Source organism: Corvus cornix, chromosome 15, assembly GCF_000738735.6.
Source record: "Corvus cornix cornix isolate S_Up_H32 chromosome 15, ASM73873v5, whole genome shotgun sequence".
Classification (NCBI taxonomy): domain Eukaryota; kingdom Metazoa; phylum Chordata; class Aves; order Passeriformes; family Corvidae; genus Corvus; species Corvus cornix.
The window spans coordinates 2,151,943-2,168,267 of record NC_046345.1 but is presented as its reverse complement, the minus strand read 5'-3'; the positions used below and the strand labels follow the sequence as shown (position 1 = coordinate 2,168,267).

The following is a 16,325-nucleotide window of genomic DNA, read 5'->3' as shown; positions in this document are numbered from 1 at the left end:
GCTACGTGCTCTACCCCAAACCTCAGACTGACATTGGGACCGGACCACACCGTGGCACAGCAGTGGGAAGGCACTGCCGGGAACCCGCGAGCCGGCCGGTCCCCCCTCCCGGCATGCTGCCCCCGCGGTGTGTGGGGAGGCTATTCTTAGTGCTGGACATGGACCAGCTCTGGATGATTCAAGGGGCGGGACGCCATCCCAAAGCGTGACGGGCCAGGAAATGCTTCCCCAATTACCAGCTGATGTTTCCCTCTGATTCACGCCGCCCCGGCTAGAGGTGGACTGGCAGGTGGGTCAGCCCTTAGCAGCAGACACGCCAAAGGCCGGCACCAAAACTGCTCAGCTCCTGGCAAGCTTAAAGCTCTCTCCAGCTACATCCCTGCCATCCGGGGAATGAGGCACTCCACCTCCCAGAGGTAAAGCAGGTACGTGCTCCCCACCTTGCACAAGAGGACGAAGGGATGTGCCCGAGGCCAGGGAAGATGCCTGTGGCAGAGGGCAGGGCTGTCCCTCCCTCCCAGGTCAGACGCTCTACCCCCGGACCGCCCTTCCTCCTCCTCAGCATCGCTGCTGCTTGTTTTTGCTGCCGACACATCCTGTTTATTTAAAAAGGCCCCAGGACAAAATCGGACGCGGGGATGCGTGAGCGAGAGGCCGACCCTGCCCCGAGTCCAGGGGGACAGGCGGCCTCCTCCGCTCCCTGCGCTCCGGCCCGAGCTGCTCCGTAATTACAAACACCTGCTCACCTCTGCCCCGAGCTCCCGCCGGCCCCGGAGCAGCTGGAGCGGCGCAGAGCGCTGCCAGCTCTCCCGGGAACGCCGCGTTCCCGAGGCCGGGGCCCGCCGCAGGCACACATGCTGCCGCAGCGCCCGGCCCCCGGCCCGAGCGGCACGGCTCGCCCTGCCCGGCCAGCTCCTCTGGGCACGTCACGAGCAGGTCGGCCACAATAAAGCTTCGTCTCCAAGCGCACTTTCGGGGGACACCGGCTTCCAGGTAGGAGCCGGACACGGAGACGCTGACCCTGGCTGAGAACGGACCAACTCGCTGCCCGTCCTGACAGCGGGACTCGCTGGGAGAAAGCCGTGGCGAGGAAGAGGTGCAGCTCCTCCCACTCTGTTTACTTCCTCTGCCGAGGCACTGCCTGCTTCTGGAAGCAGGACGGGAGGGCAGGAGGAGGTGGGGGAAGTAGCTCCCCATCTTTGCCCTCCCCAGCCCTGCCGGAGACGCCTGAGCCTGTGGCAGAGAGACGGTGAAACCAGCCAGGAGCGCCTTGGCGGCCGGCAGCGCGTCGCTCGCCTCCGAAGCGCCCCGCTCGCACGCTCCCCGGGAGCTGCGGCCCCCCGTCTCCCCCGGATCACTCACCTCCCCGCTCCCCGGCTCCCGCGAGCGGCCGGTCCCCGACAGCCCCATCGCCAGCTCCCGGCCCCTGCTCACCGCCCAGCCATCCGGGCGCGCTGTGCCTTACGTTCTCCGGCTCTGAAGGCTTCCTGACGATTTGCATAGTTAAGCCGTAAACTAACCACAACATTCCTCTTATGATTTTGCAATCTGCTGGAATAACGTGGTCGCTCTAAGTCGAGCGATGAATCATCATCTATAAACCACGGCTCTCGTCACCGGGGCTCTCAGTGCTGGCTGCAGCCTGCGTGATTAATCCGCCAGGATGCCAAGCTTAACCTACAGTGCAGGGCTACTCATTTTCCAAACTTGCAAGCCTCCGGAAAACGACTGCTGCTGCCTTCCCTATCCCCTTTGTGGTGAGATGTCCCAGGCTGTGGCAGGGGACCAGGAACCGGGGACCTCCCTTGCTGCCCACAGGACATCCCAGCGTTAACCACTGGACCGTGCACCTTGCAACTGAGGCACCCCCACCCTCCCCCGGCTGCCCCTCACTCCTTGTGCCACAGCACCCTCAAAACACGCACCAAAACACCACTTTTGCCAGCAGGGATGAGCTCATCCCTGGCAGTCCAGTTCCTGCATCAGAACTACCAGCTCTTGCCACCCCACCTACACCACTTGCTGCTGGATATGCTAGTGGGGAACCAGATCATGGCAGTGGCACTGTGAGAGAGCCTGTCCCCGAGCCCAAGTGCCACTGAGGCTGGCATCTCCTCTCTCCCACGCCAGGTTTCAAGGCCAGATTGGCTGCACAGGGGATGCCATTTGGCTGCCAGCAGATGCATCACCTCCCCTGCCATCATTACAGTGCCCTGGGCTCTTACAGGAGATGGAACCACCGGATCCTGTTTGTTCCTTAAAGGAGGGAGCAAGCCTGCACACCCTGGTGCAGAGGGAGCTGTGCATGCCAGGCTGAGCTGCAAGGCACATGGTTTTGGTGCCACTCAAGCTCATTCCCAGCTACTGCAGGCAGCGAGCTCCGGGTTTTTGTTTAAAGGCGGCTCTGCACCCTCGCCACAGTCTCACTGCGGCAGCGCAGGGACATGTGCCAACCCTCTCCCCAGCATGTCACACCAGAGTCTGTCTTGACAAGGACTTTGGAGGGAGCTGCATCCCACCAGTGTGAGCCCCATACCCTCTGGCAGCTGGGAGCACCCACTCGGCTGTGCTGCCTCTCCCACGTGCAGGGCACCAGCTCTTCACTTCTCCAGAGTGTGACTTCAGATCAATGGCATTTATGATGTTCTCCCGGGCACTCAGCTGCGGAGCAGGCTCAGGCCGAGGTCATTGCACGCAATCAGGGAGTTGCAAATTAAAACCAGCTCGAGATAAGCTGAAGACAAAAGGCCAACGCTATGCCGGCCAGGAATGCTTGGGGCTTGCTTTGCTGCTTCTCCAGGAGGATCCAGTGCAGCTACCATGGCCACGGGCACACACGGGTGCCTGCTGGCATCACCCTGAACATCCCACAGGGTCCGGACCTGGCACCACGGGGCAGGATGCTCTGTGCAGCACAGCCAGCGGGACCTCTGGCAGGTCACACCAGTGAGAGCCAGGGCAGACACTCGGCCACAGAGCGCCTGCAGCACCAGCCTCCCTGTCAGCCACCACGCTGCCCAGGCACCCAAAATGCCCATGGAATTTCCTTCCTTGCCAATGCCACCATTGGCATTGGGAGAAGCACCCACCTTTGAGGTTTGATATTGCACAGCCACTGCAAACACTGCTCCCCACATGTCCCTACTACCTCCTGAGGCAGGCTGGATAGGGAGCACGGCTTAGGAATACATGCGTGTGTCATGTAACCAGCTCCCAGGGCCTGGAGCCCCTGCTCCCAAGGCCTGGAACGCCTCAGGCCCCGCTGCCACCCACTGCCACACAGCCTGGCTTCTCACGACCGCACGCGGCACCCTCCACTCATGGGAGAAACCACAAAGCAAAACAAGCCGCTGCCAAAACAACAAGGGGAGGAAGAGGAATGTCTGCCGGCAACTTGGCTTTGATTGCTTGTGTCCCAGGGCTGGGTTTGATGCTGTTGGCTGTGGAAGCAAGTCAAAAAAAATCAAAGGGCCAGGCTCAGATTTCGTAAGAATGATAGAGAGCATGGGGATCACTCGGTCCAGCTCAAACTGTGACAGCTCTGAGTGGGGCTGCTCCTCTACCAGCAAACAGCCAACTCTGCAACACGATCATCACACGGCAGGGATGGAGAACACCGAGGCTGTGCCCAGTGTCCCGGGAGACATGGACAGGCCCTGAGCACATTCACCAGCGCAGCTCTAGGGCACCACAGGCGCCAAAACACGGCCAGTGCCAGCACCAAAGCGCTGGCAGCTGCAGCCAGGCTGCCCTGCCATGCCGTGGGAAAGCCCCGTGCCATCTCCCAGGCTGCTAGTCCTGGGGGCATGCAGCATGCCAGGGGTGAGGAGAGAGGCTGGACCCCGCATCACTTGCCAGACCACAGGACAGGCATGCCCGGGTGCACTCACCCGAGCGTGGGCTCATCTTGGGCAGCACTGGGAGCCTGCTGGGCACAGGAACCGTTCAGGCAGGGCCCTGTGCGGCTCAGCCCAGCACAGCTGGCACTGCTGCCTTCCCACCACTCGCTCTGTGATATCAGGGAGGCACTGAAGTGATTTTTACAGGACCCTGCTCACCAGATCCCTCCTTGAACCACTGAGGGCTTTTCCATAAGAGGAAATGTTTCTTTTCTGGGTTGCTGCTGAGTTTTTTAAAAAGTGATTTGATTGCTTGTGAAGGGAAAAATGACCCGAAGGGAAGAGAGCGTAACGTTTGGAAGCAGTGGAGATGAGCCCCCGCTCTGTCCCAGGCAGGGAACACGTGTTTTCTCTTCCCTGTGGTTCGCTCTACCCCGCTCCCCCCTGCTCGCAGCCCCCTGGCCACACGCCGGCCCCTCTTCCAAGCCCTGCCAACAGAGGAAGGTGCCAGGTCAGCAGTTTGTGGGATGCAGAGCAGCATCCACACACGCCACGAACAACCAGGGGCAAAGCAAGCCCTGTATCCTTGTGGAAGCAGATTTCTGGGATTTTCAGCTGTGCCTGCTTCAGAAAGCAATTCAGCAATGACATGACCTATTTCCCATCCATTCCTAGTCAAACCTGGATCACAACAACAGATAAAACAACTCATCCCAAAGTCCAACTGCAATGAAGATGCTGCAGGTCCCTCGCTGGGATCAGCAATGGATCCTCGCCTGGATCCCAAACCGTGCCCGAGGAGTACTCACGTGGGCAGGGGCGTGGTGCAGCACTCTCTGTGAGGACACATCGACCTGCCGCTGGAGAAACACGGGTCCCAACCTGAGGGCCAACTGGAATAGGGGCTCACCTCACTGAAGTGACTGTTTTGTTACTGCTACCTGCAGATGTGATCAAGCAGCACAAAAGAGCCCGGCTGTGAGGGCCAAAGGGTCCATCAGGGAGGGCTCCATCAGCAGCCTGTGCCGGTGCTGTCCCTGCCCGCTGGTGCCTGTCCCTGCTCTGAGCCCACAAGTCTCCCTGCTGTCCCTGCACTGTCACCAGCCCACTTGGGGACCTGGGGACCAAGCAGCCATCCTCCTGTGGCAATGCATCCTCTGATTCTTCTCCCAAATATGGCTATGTCATTCTCATTAATTCACCCCCAAAACGGCAGCTGGGATTTCAGGAATGCAAGTTTCCATTGTGTTTGCCCAACTGTGCTGCCTGGAGGGGCGGCAGGGCTGCGGGAAAGCTGCTGCACCCTTGTGATGGGGGACCAGGCACAATGGACCTTATGGGGCACACCTGGGGGATCAAGGCGAGTCCAGACTGAAAGAACAGGTGCCAGGGGAGGGTTACAGAATCTATCTCAACGTGAGCATCACTGCCTCACACCTCACCCACCTCCTGCACAGGCATCCTAACATAAACCTCACTGGTGACTGCAGGTTTAAAGGGTGACAGCCTGCACCGAGTGCCCAAGGGACAAACACTCTGTGAGATGTTTCTTCCTGTGAGGCTGCACTTGAGCAGGACCAGGACCACAGGGTCTGACCAAGTTCAGCCTCTCATTGGTCCTGCAGCCTCAGCCTGACTTCCCTGGCCATCAGCAGCTCTGTCACACTGCAGGTTTCTCCAAAAAAATGAGCCAAATTCAAGCCCTTTCATATTCCAGCAGTGACATTCCCCTGGCAGGAGATGAACCCATGCCCCAGTACTGACATCCCTGGCATCATTCCCAACCAGGCAAACTACTGCATCACAGACCGGCCCAGCTCATCCGCAGATAATTTCGGTGCTGTTTTAGGTACAACACTCCAGTCAGCACAGCTTTAGATGCCTGCAGAATAATTTCTTGGTATTTGTGGCACAAAGTTTACTGGCCACATCCAGGGCTGTGTCTGTATGATGTGCTGCATGATTAAACCAGGATTTTTTGACAAGTATTTCCCTGCATCTGGAAGAGAAGTTGTCAAACCCTTTATCACTAATGAGGAGCTGCTCCCCGGACTGATGAAGATCAAATGGTTCCCAGAAACAAGTATCATTCCTCTCATTAGCTGCTGTGGTTACTGGAGTGGGGGCACTTGCACAATTTGCAGAGTTAGAGCAGTTTGCTGAGCTCTGGATCTGATCCCTGGGGAGGGAGGAGAGGCACTGGCATGGCAAGGCTGGAGCATGGCAGGAGATCTGCTCCTGCACTGGGGACAGGGTGCAGGGAGCCCCGGAGTCGTGGGCAGGCACTGCTTGGAATCCCAAACCCTGCCAGCCCCTGCTAGTGTGACAGGGCTGCTGGTGGCCAGGGAAACCTGCTTGGCCAGGTTCTTCTTAATGCTCCAGGACCCATATGATATCAAACCTGGCCAGATCCTGCTGGGATGGTGCTTCTGCCAAAAAAGTAAGCGGGCTGTTTATAAAAATCTGGGTTGGGACTGTTTATCCACGTTGGTGAGGGGAATGGTTTGTGCTTGAGGAGGGCGGGACAGACGGCGGGACAGATAATTCGATTTGGGTTTTGGCAGGGGACGGGGAAGAGGGTGGGCCTGGGAAAGGCTGCCGGGCCTGCCGGGGGACCGTGCTGGCTGCCCGGACAGGTCACACCGTGGTCCCCGCCCTGCCGGCACGGCTCTTGCACCGCTCTCGGCACAGGAAGGGGGCTCCGGGCAGCTCCAGTCCCCCAGGAGCGAGTCCTCGAAAGTGTCGGCGCTAACACACGGCCCTTCGGCCAGGGAATACGTGAGCACTGTCTGACAGCTCTTCGTCCCTCCACCATGACTTCATCCCCTCTGAGTCATCCCTGAGGCGGCTCCTCCAGCTACCCATCGTCCTGTGGCTGACAGACTGACCCATCGTCCCCCTGCCGACAGACTGACCATTGATGGCTTTGCCTGGTGGGATGGTCCCCCACCTGCCCATCCCAGCAGTGCGTGGGAGACAATGGCTTTTCCCCCCCAAGGAATTCACCGGCAGGAAGCGTATCTGGGATGCTGCGGCTGCTCCACTACCACGAGGGCAATGTTACTCCAAAATCAATGCAAATTTACTCTGGAATAAAAACCTCACGCTCCAAACGGAATAATTATGTTGAAGTAGAGTCACTTTCCTTGCAGCCCGGTTTCAGGCCAACACCTGTGTTCCCACAGCCTGGAAAAACAGCTTCCCAAAGAATGAAGCACACGGTGCTTCATTTTTGGTGTCCCTGCTACAGAATGCAGGAGGTTCAGAGAGAGACACTGAAATATCCTGAAGAGCCACTGCCACAGACCCAGAGCTGTATGGACACATCCACACAAGGGCTTGTCATTACAACACCATGCAAATTTATGCTTATTACTGTACGCTGACTATTGGATCAGATTGTTCTACCATGGCACAAATTCTCTTTTTTTCAACGAGGAATGACAACAAGGAAGCTATTTCTCTTCCTATCAATCCCCCCCCTCGCAGTGTTCTATTGCCTTCTCATACACAAACACAGAGGACTATTTAAGAAATATCTTAATCTCAGGAGCCTCAATATTATGCATCGTGACCCACTGGATGTGCGTACCTTCCACTGAGCAGTGCCATGGAAGGCGGCGTGCCGGGAGCATCCTGCCTCGGAGTGGGCAGCTGCTCCATTTTCTGACAAACTGGAAGTGGAGTCATGTGAAGCCCCTGCTCTTGGCAGGAGATTTTTAGCAGTAAGTAGCAGCTTTATGAGGAATAACCTCTGCCAGGGGACCATCAGCCAGGGACCAGTGGGATTCTTATTTTTTAATGGACTTTTAATAAGTAGGCCACAAAGATAGTCTTGACAGAGAGTAGCTTTTTTCTACGTGTAATTATCTCCCCTTCGCTCTCAAGCTCCCTGCAGCCTCCAAGAGCAAATAAGACCACCAACCACTCAGTGAGAAAAGGAGCAAGAAACCAGCATAGGGCCACTTGAAATGCTCTTTGTATCAGATCTCATCCGCTCTCCTCTCATCTGATACAAAAAACCAACCTCTCCTCCCCTCCTCTAAATTAATTAAAGCTCAGCTTTTGGTGTTTAACTGCTCCAACCCTTACCACCAGGAAAATATATGCTTAGGTGTTTAACTGCTCCAACCCTTACCACCAGGAAAATATGGGCAATGCTGGGAACACGATGCCATGCCTCCCAGTGCTGCAGGAAGGCTGTCTACGATTCTGTCTCCTCCCTGCACATTGCCCATTCCTGTGTGTCCCACTGTGTCTCCTGTCCTTCATCCTCTCACCAAGTCTTGCTCCTGATACTCGGCAGGTAATGGCAGAGCTGCCAGTGCCACATCAGCCCAGTGCTGCTGCTCCTCAGTCACAGTCCCCACTCCTCACCAGGCCCCATGGGAAACAGAATGAGGGTTCCAAACAATCCAGGATCCCTTGGGAACAAGCAGGGAACAAGCAAGGTGCTGGCTGAGCCTTTGGGACAGGTTACTCCCAAATGAGCACTCCTGCAGCACAGGCAGAATTTGAGCCGCTTCTGAAAAGACTCACTGAGCAAAATGCCACCAGGAGCATCCCTCCATCCCAGCCCTCCAGGTCTGCCAGTATCTGACCTCTCCCACGATGGTCTGTGCAGTCACACACTGACCCAGTCTGGTCTGGGGAAGCGGATCCCATCAGCACCACACCCAGGGGAGACCCTGGCTCTGTGAAGAGGTGCAAGGGAGACGCTTCACTGCTCCCACCAGCTTCTGGCAAGATTTTTAACAACTTATTCGTCCCTTTATTACCTTAAAATGCCACCCTAAAACGAGTCTCTCCCCAGCAGAGCCTTCCTCTGCAGCACAGACCCAGCCCCTCAGCAGCAGTGTGCCCTTCCCAAGCCTGCACGCAGGCTCTTCCAGCACTCCCCTCATGCAGTCTCGCAGGAAATGGATGCAAATACCAGAGGTATCACAGCACAAAGTCTGAGTTTCAAAACCCCCCCAAGATCTCTGTGGGAGAGCTGCTCCAGGCTGAACACAGCAGCTGCTGTTCTGCACCTCTCTCCTACTGTGAATCATGCAGCCAGCCCTTGGCTCTTAAAGCTTGTCTGAACATCCCACCTTCCACCTGAGCATCCAACAGTAATGGGAAATATTCACTGTGTTGCTTCCTCCCAGACTCAGGGGGACTCCTCTTTCAAAAGCAATGATGTTCTGGCTGAGGTCTGCTTCAGGGGAGGTGCAAATCATTCTCTTTGGTGCGATTCCTACTTGCAAAACAGTCCCTCAGTTGATGAAGCAAGTCCCTGCTTCTAAAGGCTGGCACTGAACAAGGCTCCAAAGGGCAGCAGACGTCTCCCCTGCTTGGGCTGGATCGTGTGGAAAGCATCGTGGGAAATTCTGCAACTAGCTATGCTTTGGATCATTCTAAAACCCAAAACACAAACAGTCCCTGCTGGGTGCAGGATGGGCAGGTCTGCGGCTGCTGGGGTAGGTAGGCAGATGCAGAGCAAAGCCTCTCACTCTCCACACTTGCTCAATTTAACACTGAAACCAGAATGAGCTGTGCTGAATGTCTCCACCGCTAACAAGAAACAAATGTGGCCTCATGTTCTAGTTGCTGTGATCTAACAAAACAGACCATGGTAAACACTATAAAAATGTACTGGAGGGAACCACCCTGTGTTTGCTGGGAGAGGGACTGGATAATCTAATAGGGCTTTATCCATCTCTAATGTCTCTGAAAAAAAGAAGGGAAAATTGGGCCCCGTCCATGACATTCGTCATGTGCTAGCTATTCTGATGTCTTAATGCTGCAGAAATCAAATTGGAGTGAGGCTACCTATCTGCTTCCCAATCAGGATCCAGGCCCAAGTGCTGCTTTTTATGGCCATGCAGCGTGAAGATCTGCTGATGTCAGTGGTGTCACGGGCAAGGCCAGTTTTTCCATCCTTATCCCCACATTATCTGGGGAAATAGTCCCTTTGTGGCTACGTCACTCTCCTTGTGACATGAATAATTACTCACTTCATGGACCTGGGGATCCACCAGCAGGACCTGACTCTGGCTGGAGGCATTCATGGGGATAAGGCATCTGGCCAAAAGGTTAGCACTGATCTGTGTTCCTGGGTATCATGGTATCAGCAGCAAAACTGCCAAGGTCATGTCTAGATTTGTATCTTGGCCACAGTAATGGTAAGGGTTGACTCAGTCACCTGCCCCCAGGCACCTTCTGGTACCCTGGTATCTGCTCTGCTCTTGAACAAAGGGTTAAGGGTCTCCGTTAGCTTCAGTGCCAAATCTGCCAGCCCCACAGGAGACCCCCACGGGGATCCTGGACACCCTTTGGCACTTCAGATGGATTTGTATGCTTCTGCTCAGGTGTCACCAGAAGTCACTTCCACCCAAGTCATTCTTCTCCCACACCTTTTCCTATAGGAAGAGCCTTGGGCAGGCTCTGCAAAGCAGGAGCCCCACCCAGCTCCCAGGAGCTCGGTCACCATTGGCAGCTCAGCTGCCATCTCCAGAGAGAGAGACACAGACCCCACCTGGTTCTTGCACACAGCCCAGGCTGCATGGGCAACCCCATGCTACTGACACACAGCCAGGTTTTCCACAGTCGCTCCATCCCCTTTTTCTAAGCATCTTGGATTTGTTTGGTTTTTTTTAAAGACACTGTGACCTCGGCATGGGGATGGACAAACACCAAGTGCCATTAATAAACAGCATGTTCTGAAAAGCTACGCCGAGCACAACCACAGCCCCATCACAGCCTGCAAGCAAGATCTCCCTGTGGGGAGGGGGGAAAAGCAGCATTTGGGGGGCTCAGAGAAAGTGCTGCAGCTCCTTGCTCAGCCTGAGGGATGACGCTTCCACGCGCTCCTCCAGCTCTTACCTGGCTCTTCCCGCGCCGCCGGTAATTCCTTCTTACAAGGTTCTTGTAATTCTCATTCTTCTTGGTCAGGTAGTAATAGAGGACACAGTCAGCCACCGTCTGCAATGACACGGGCAAGTCAGGGAACAGAAGGTCCTGTCCTCGTGTGCTGTTGGGGCACAGACTTCCAGCAGCAGAGTTCAGAACTGGTCATCACCAGGTCTCCTGCTGCTCCTGAAGACCTGCAGCCCAACAGCTTCCCCACACCTCCCTCCCTAAGGCCTCCAATGGAACTGGAAGAGGGGCACAATGCACGGTGTCCTGGTAAAGCAGGCTCAGCTCTTCCAAAGGACAGACCAGAGCGGTCCCGCGGGCGTGCGGAGATGGAGATGGGGTGCTGAGCAGAGATCACCCCGTGTTAGAAGCAAAGCAGGGGGAAGGGCTGACCCCAGATGACCATGGCAACCAGAGGCAGACGAAGGAGCCGCCTGTCAGCCCCTGTTGCAGTTACACAAGGCACAACCTGCCACGCGACTGTCAGCTGGTGTTACTTCCAGCCGCTCAGCTCGCCGGCTTGAGCGCGCACGACTTTGTCATGGGCAAACTGAGATCCCAGCGCTCAGAAGCTGCCATCCCAACTCCACTGGTTGGCTCCATAAGCACCATCACAGACTGGACACGTTAGGAAAACAAGGAGCCATGGCCAGGACATACCCTGCTCCTGAGCAGCACAGAGTGTGCCACGCTGGGAGAAGTCCTCTGCTGAACAGGATGGGCACCTGAACACTGCCTTGGGCTACACCTTCACATACAGGATCAGTGGCTTCATGAAGAGAAATTATCCCACAGACCCATCATGCCGCAAGTCCTCAGGAGCTTGGGGCAGCTGTGTGTGCCCGGGGGTGCCCGGGGGCTGCGCTCACCCCATCCCTCTGCGAGGAGCGGAACCATTTGCAAAAACAGATTGCAACTTTTAAAGTGTTAATTGGATCTCTTTCTAATCTAGCCCTGATTATACACACACACACACGCGAACACAAAAACTTACAGTCATCTGTTCCAAGGGCTAAGATCACTATTTTTTTATAATGCAATTTAAAAATCTATTAATTCATTACATTGAGCCATACTTTGCAGCTCTCTCCAACAGGATAATGGATGTGTTCTGTATCATAATTACAGCCTGATTTACAAACGAGTACAAATAAAATTAGAAGACATTTTACAGCTTGGAACACAGACTGGATTGTGAGCATCATCCAAGTCCCACCACTTTCGGCTTTATCGAGCGCGAAAGGATGAGGAAGGAACCTGGGATCTTACAGCAACAGCAGCAGCACGAGGTGGCTGCTGGCCTTCCTTGCTGCTTCGGACAGGAAGGTCAAGGTCTTATAAATTATTTCCCCAGCCTGAGTTATGAGGAATCAGAGTATAATTTAGGCTGGAAGTGACCTCTGCAGGCCACCCCTGGAGAGCAGAGTGGTTCCCCCAGAGCGAGTGGACACTGTGTGTATGAAACTCTGCATGAGGCAGGCAGAGGATGCAAGTAACTAAAAGGACCAGAGAAGTAACAGCTTTCAAATGTTTCTTGTTCAGGAGAGAATCCAAGTGATGGACAGCTGTCTTTTCAGGCTGGGTCTGTCCAGGACCTGCTCATATGGCCTGTCCCATGGAAGGTACCTGGCCTTGCTCAGAATGGGACCACGGACTCACTCCTCCATCAGGTCTTTTTCTCAAACCTTTCCTCCCTCAGCCCAATTAACAGCAAAACCAAAAAGTCCAAGCAGCACAACACAGACGTCTGGGAAAGGTCAGGCAGTTCCTGTGAGCAACTATTCCTAAACACCAAGGGGACGTGTGTGTGCTTCCAGTACATCCACCCGAACTGTTGGATGAAATGGGACTCAGTCCACCCTCAAAAACCTCTTCCTCCCTGAGCAAAGAGATCCCTCCACTTCGTGCTGGGCAGCTGGGTGCCCACCCTCTGTGCGACAGCCTGGCTGGTGCAAAATGCCTCCGGGAGGTGCTGGGAAGCAGCTCCCCCGGCAGATCACGGGGTGGGCTGCGCCGCCCACGCGCCAGGCTGGCTGCGTTCACACCTCTCGCGCTCCCAGCTCCCGTCTCTCCGCGGCTGACTCAGTCCCTGTCTCTGCAGGGAGCCGGGAGGCGTCTGGACCCTGCCCGGGGCTTGGAGCCACCGCCGCCCACAGGTGCCCAGCATCTGCTGGCAGCTCCAGCACCAAGAGCCAAATGAAGGAGGAGAGGCAGCACAATTCAGGTTAGAGCCAGGCAGGGAGGCTTACCTTCCTGTCCAGAAAGGATGCGATCAGGCCGAAGTTCTTGGGATGCTGCATGAACCTGCAGAGCGAGAGGGAGAGGGTTACTGTGGGTGCTGGCTCTGACCCCCTCACAGCTGGGCTGCCATGCCCTGTGCGCCCAGAGCAGCAAGGCCAGCTCCCCGAGGGACTTCAGGCTTTGAGAAAATATTTGTCTGCTGCTCAGCTTCCCAGAAAGACAGGAACTTTAAATTTAGCCCAGTGGAGCAGGGCTGGTTGGGAGCTTCAATGTGCAAATGTTCATCATGGGTGGGAGAGGGAAGGAGGGCCGGCAATGCCTGACAGCTGATCATCACTCTGCTCCATGCCATGGCCACCCAAGCCTGTGCCAACAGCAGGACAGGGCAAGCACAGAGGGCAGCTGCACACCTGGCCAATGCCTCAGGATCTGGCAAGGAAAGGGCGAGGAATTGCCACCACATCCCACATCATGGCTGTGGGTGGCCCCGGTGCTGAGCAGGACTCCAAGCCCTGCTGGGCTGTTGGGAGCAGCTGCAAAAGACAGGAAGGGAAACCCAAACCCCGGGAGGAAGCACAGAGCTGCCACATTGCTGAGTTGCTCAAGAGATCCCCAGTGGCACAGCAGCTCTGAGGAACGCTGCCTCATGCCCAGCAAGCGGAGGAGCTGCCAGCAAGCTCATCCCTGGCTCTGGCAGCCCGGGAGGGTACACTGCCCACTCAGGGGAAGCTGTCCCCACTAGCAGAGATGCCTCCTCCAACAAATCCCGGTGCTCAGCTGGTGGGGAAGCACCAAGGGCCAGCAAGCCCTTGGTAGGAGGTGCTGCTGCTGGCAGCACAGTTAACCAGCGCACTGCCAAAGCACAGGGAGCCCACTGAGTGGTGACTTTGTGCCAGGAGAGGTGGCCACCAGCACGGGCTCTGGCGCGGGGAGCTGAGCAGCCAGAGCGAGCCACGTTCAGCAAGTGCAGCTCTGCCAGCTCCCAGGAGCTGACAGCTCTGTGCCCAGGGGAAATGGATCGGAGGCAAAAGGTGGGAGAGCTGCGGTGTGGGCAGGATATGGTGAGGAGCTCTGTGTCTCCAGCCCTGCCAGTGATTCCCTGGGGCAACTGGCTGCTCTCTCTCCTGCTTTTGCTGCTCTGTCCCAGTGTCAAACTCGGAGTCAAGGCACTGAGCTGAACTCAATGAGGGCCTGACCAACTCCAGCCACGGCAGCAGGACGTGGGTGCTGTCACCCCGTGTTGATGCTGTTCTTGAGGCAGAACTCCCATACGGTTTGGGTGGCACTGCAAGATCCCTGTCACTGTAACTGGTCACCAGAACAAAAAAGAAACCATAAATGCTGGGGGGGGAGGAAAAAAGCAAAGCAGACAGGCTGCTCAGACAACCTGGGATGAGGGCACAGAGCCAGAGCTGGCTCCTCACTCTGTACACAGCACAAACACAGGGCTGACCACAGGACAGGGTTTTCAAGGCCATGCTATCAAGGATGCTAACACACTGCCAGGGGCAATGCAGATAACAATCCACTCTTTTTCATGGGCCAGGCCATCTCCCCATAACGAGAGATGAATGCTGCACTCTCACACTGCCCAGCACGACACAGCCTCGATGCCTGAGCAGCACCCGGCTCCTTCACCAGCAAACCACAGCTTCCCTGGGAGCAGGCCAGCGATGGGCTCTCAACAGAGACCTGAAATGCTGCCCAGAAGCAAATCAAATCAGGTTCTTCCTCGTGGTTATGTTCTGACAGCTAAAATAGTTCAGACCTGGAGCTTGTCAGCCTTGCAGTGCCTGCCTGTTTACTCCAAGAGTCCCTGCCAACTGGGCTGAACAAAAGGTTGAACCAGGTTTTCCTGGTCTCAGGAGGAGGCCAGCTCTAGGTCACGATCATGGATGACACAACTCCAGTTCACCTTAAAAACCCAGGCTAGAAGCTGCAGCACAGCAGGCAGCTCGGCTACCGGCACACCAGGATGGGGGAGAGCCAGGGCAGGACTCCCTACACCCTCCTCACAGCTCCTGAGCACCAATCTCTCAAAATGAGCTTTGTGAGAGCCCTGAAACCCTGCTGTATTTATGCCTCAAGCTCTGCATCACCCACAGTGATGACACAGAATCCACCGTGCACTGCAGGATGCACACACTGGGTGTGGATTCTTCCAGCCCCATTAGCCAGGCACAGCCCTGCCATTAAAGACCGAGTAATTAGCCTTTGCGTCATTTGTGGCAAGCCTCGCTGTTTGGAGTGGCACATTTTAAGGCTAATTAGCAATGAGGATTCTCCTCTATCAAAGGCTTGGAGCTGGTTTGCTTGTTTTGTTCTTTTTCGGTCCATCTTGGCAATTAATTATTTCAGCTGCAAACAGGAGTCCTGATGAGCAGGGGGAGGAGGAGGGATCCTGGACACAGAGAGGCTTCCAGCATGGCTGGCCATAGGCATGCTGGTAATCCATGGAGCCATCCCCTGCTTGTCTGGAAGCCAGACTGAGTGGTGCTGCTGCTCAGGACACCCGACCCTCAGGTCCACAGCAGAGAGCAATACTAGAGCTCATCCTGCTGAAAGCTGAACTCCAGCTCTGCTTTTACAGACACTCACAGCACACTGGGGGCACCAAGGATACTCCAGTCCTCCATGCAAACACACCTGGGTCCCTGCTGGGCTCTGGGCTACAAGGGAGTCTGGATGTGAGACCAAGTTGAGCACCCACATCTTGGCTGACAGCGCAGTGGTACCCAGGGAAGGGATCAGCCACTCCCTAAGTGATCTCACTTGATAGAGCAAAGCTGTTCTCAAGCACTGCTTGCAAACAGGAGAAAGCACCACAGCCAGAGTCTGCACGTGTCTGATGTGGGAACGCATCCATGGAAACAGCAGCCGGTGGCAAATCCTGCAGACAGCAGGATGGAGCACTGAGGGATAGGCACCAGCTGGAAGCTGCAGCATGACGGGGTCTACATAAGGGGCTTGGATGTTGACAGCCCCAGAAATCCCCTGGACACACAGTGCCCAAAGGACAGCACGTAAATCCAGAAAGGCAATGTGTGTATGGAGTGTTGGGTTTCACCGGTGCTGTCGTTAAACTGGGAATGCTGATACAACAACGAATGCAAAAGCTGAAAAACTTCCCCTTCCCACCCTGCCACGAGCAGCAGCTTTCCACAGCCCAGCACAGGAGCAGGAATACCCCGAACATGCAGCAACGCCTGAAGTTTCTGTGCAGGAGCATCACTCTGTGCCCAGGTTCAAGATAACGTAGCAACAAGATGTGTCCGTGGGGGACAAGTGGGAAATTCCTCAGTGGGCTGGGGCTCCAGCTGAAGCCCTGCACGGATCCTGCCCACA

The 16,325-nt window shown here is 55.9% G+C and overlaps 1 protein-coding gene across 1 annotated transcript in view; it reads right to left on the bottom strand.

Moving 5' to 3' along the window:
• NCOR2 (nuclear receptor corepressor 2) overlaps positions 1–16,325 on the bottom strand; it is a 228,201-nt gene that overhangs the window by 58,974 nt on the left and 152,902 nt on the right. Inside the window, exons 13-14 of the mRNA XM_039561371.1 lie at positions 12,989–13,043; positions 10,707–10,805 (exon numbers count right to left, since the gene is read on the bottom strand). Coding sequence (XP_039417305.1) covers positions 10,707–10,805; positions 12,989–13,043 — 154 coding nt within the window. The remainder of the gene's footprint in view (positions 1–10,706; positions 10,806–12,988; positions 13,044–16,325) is intronic.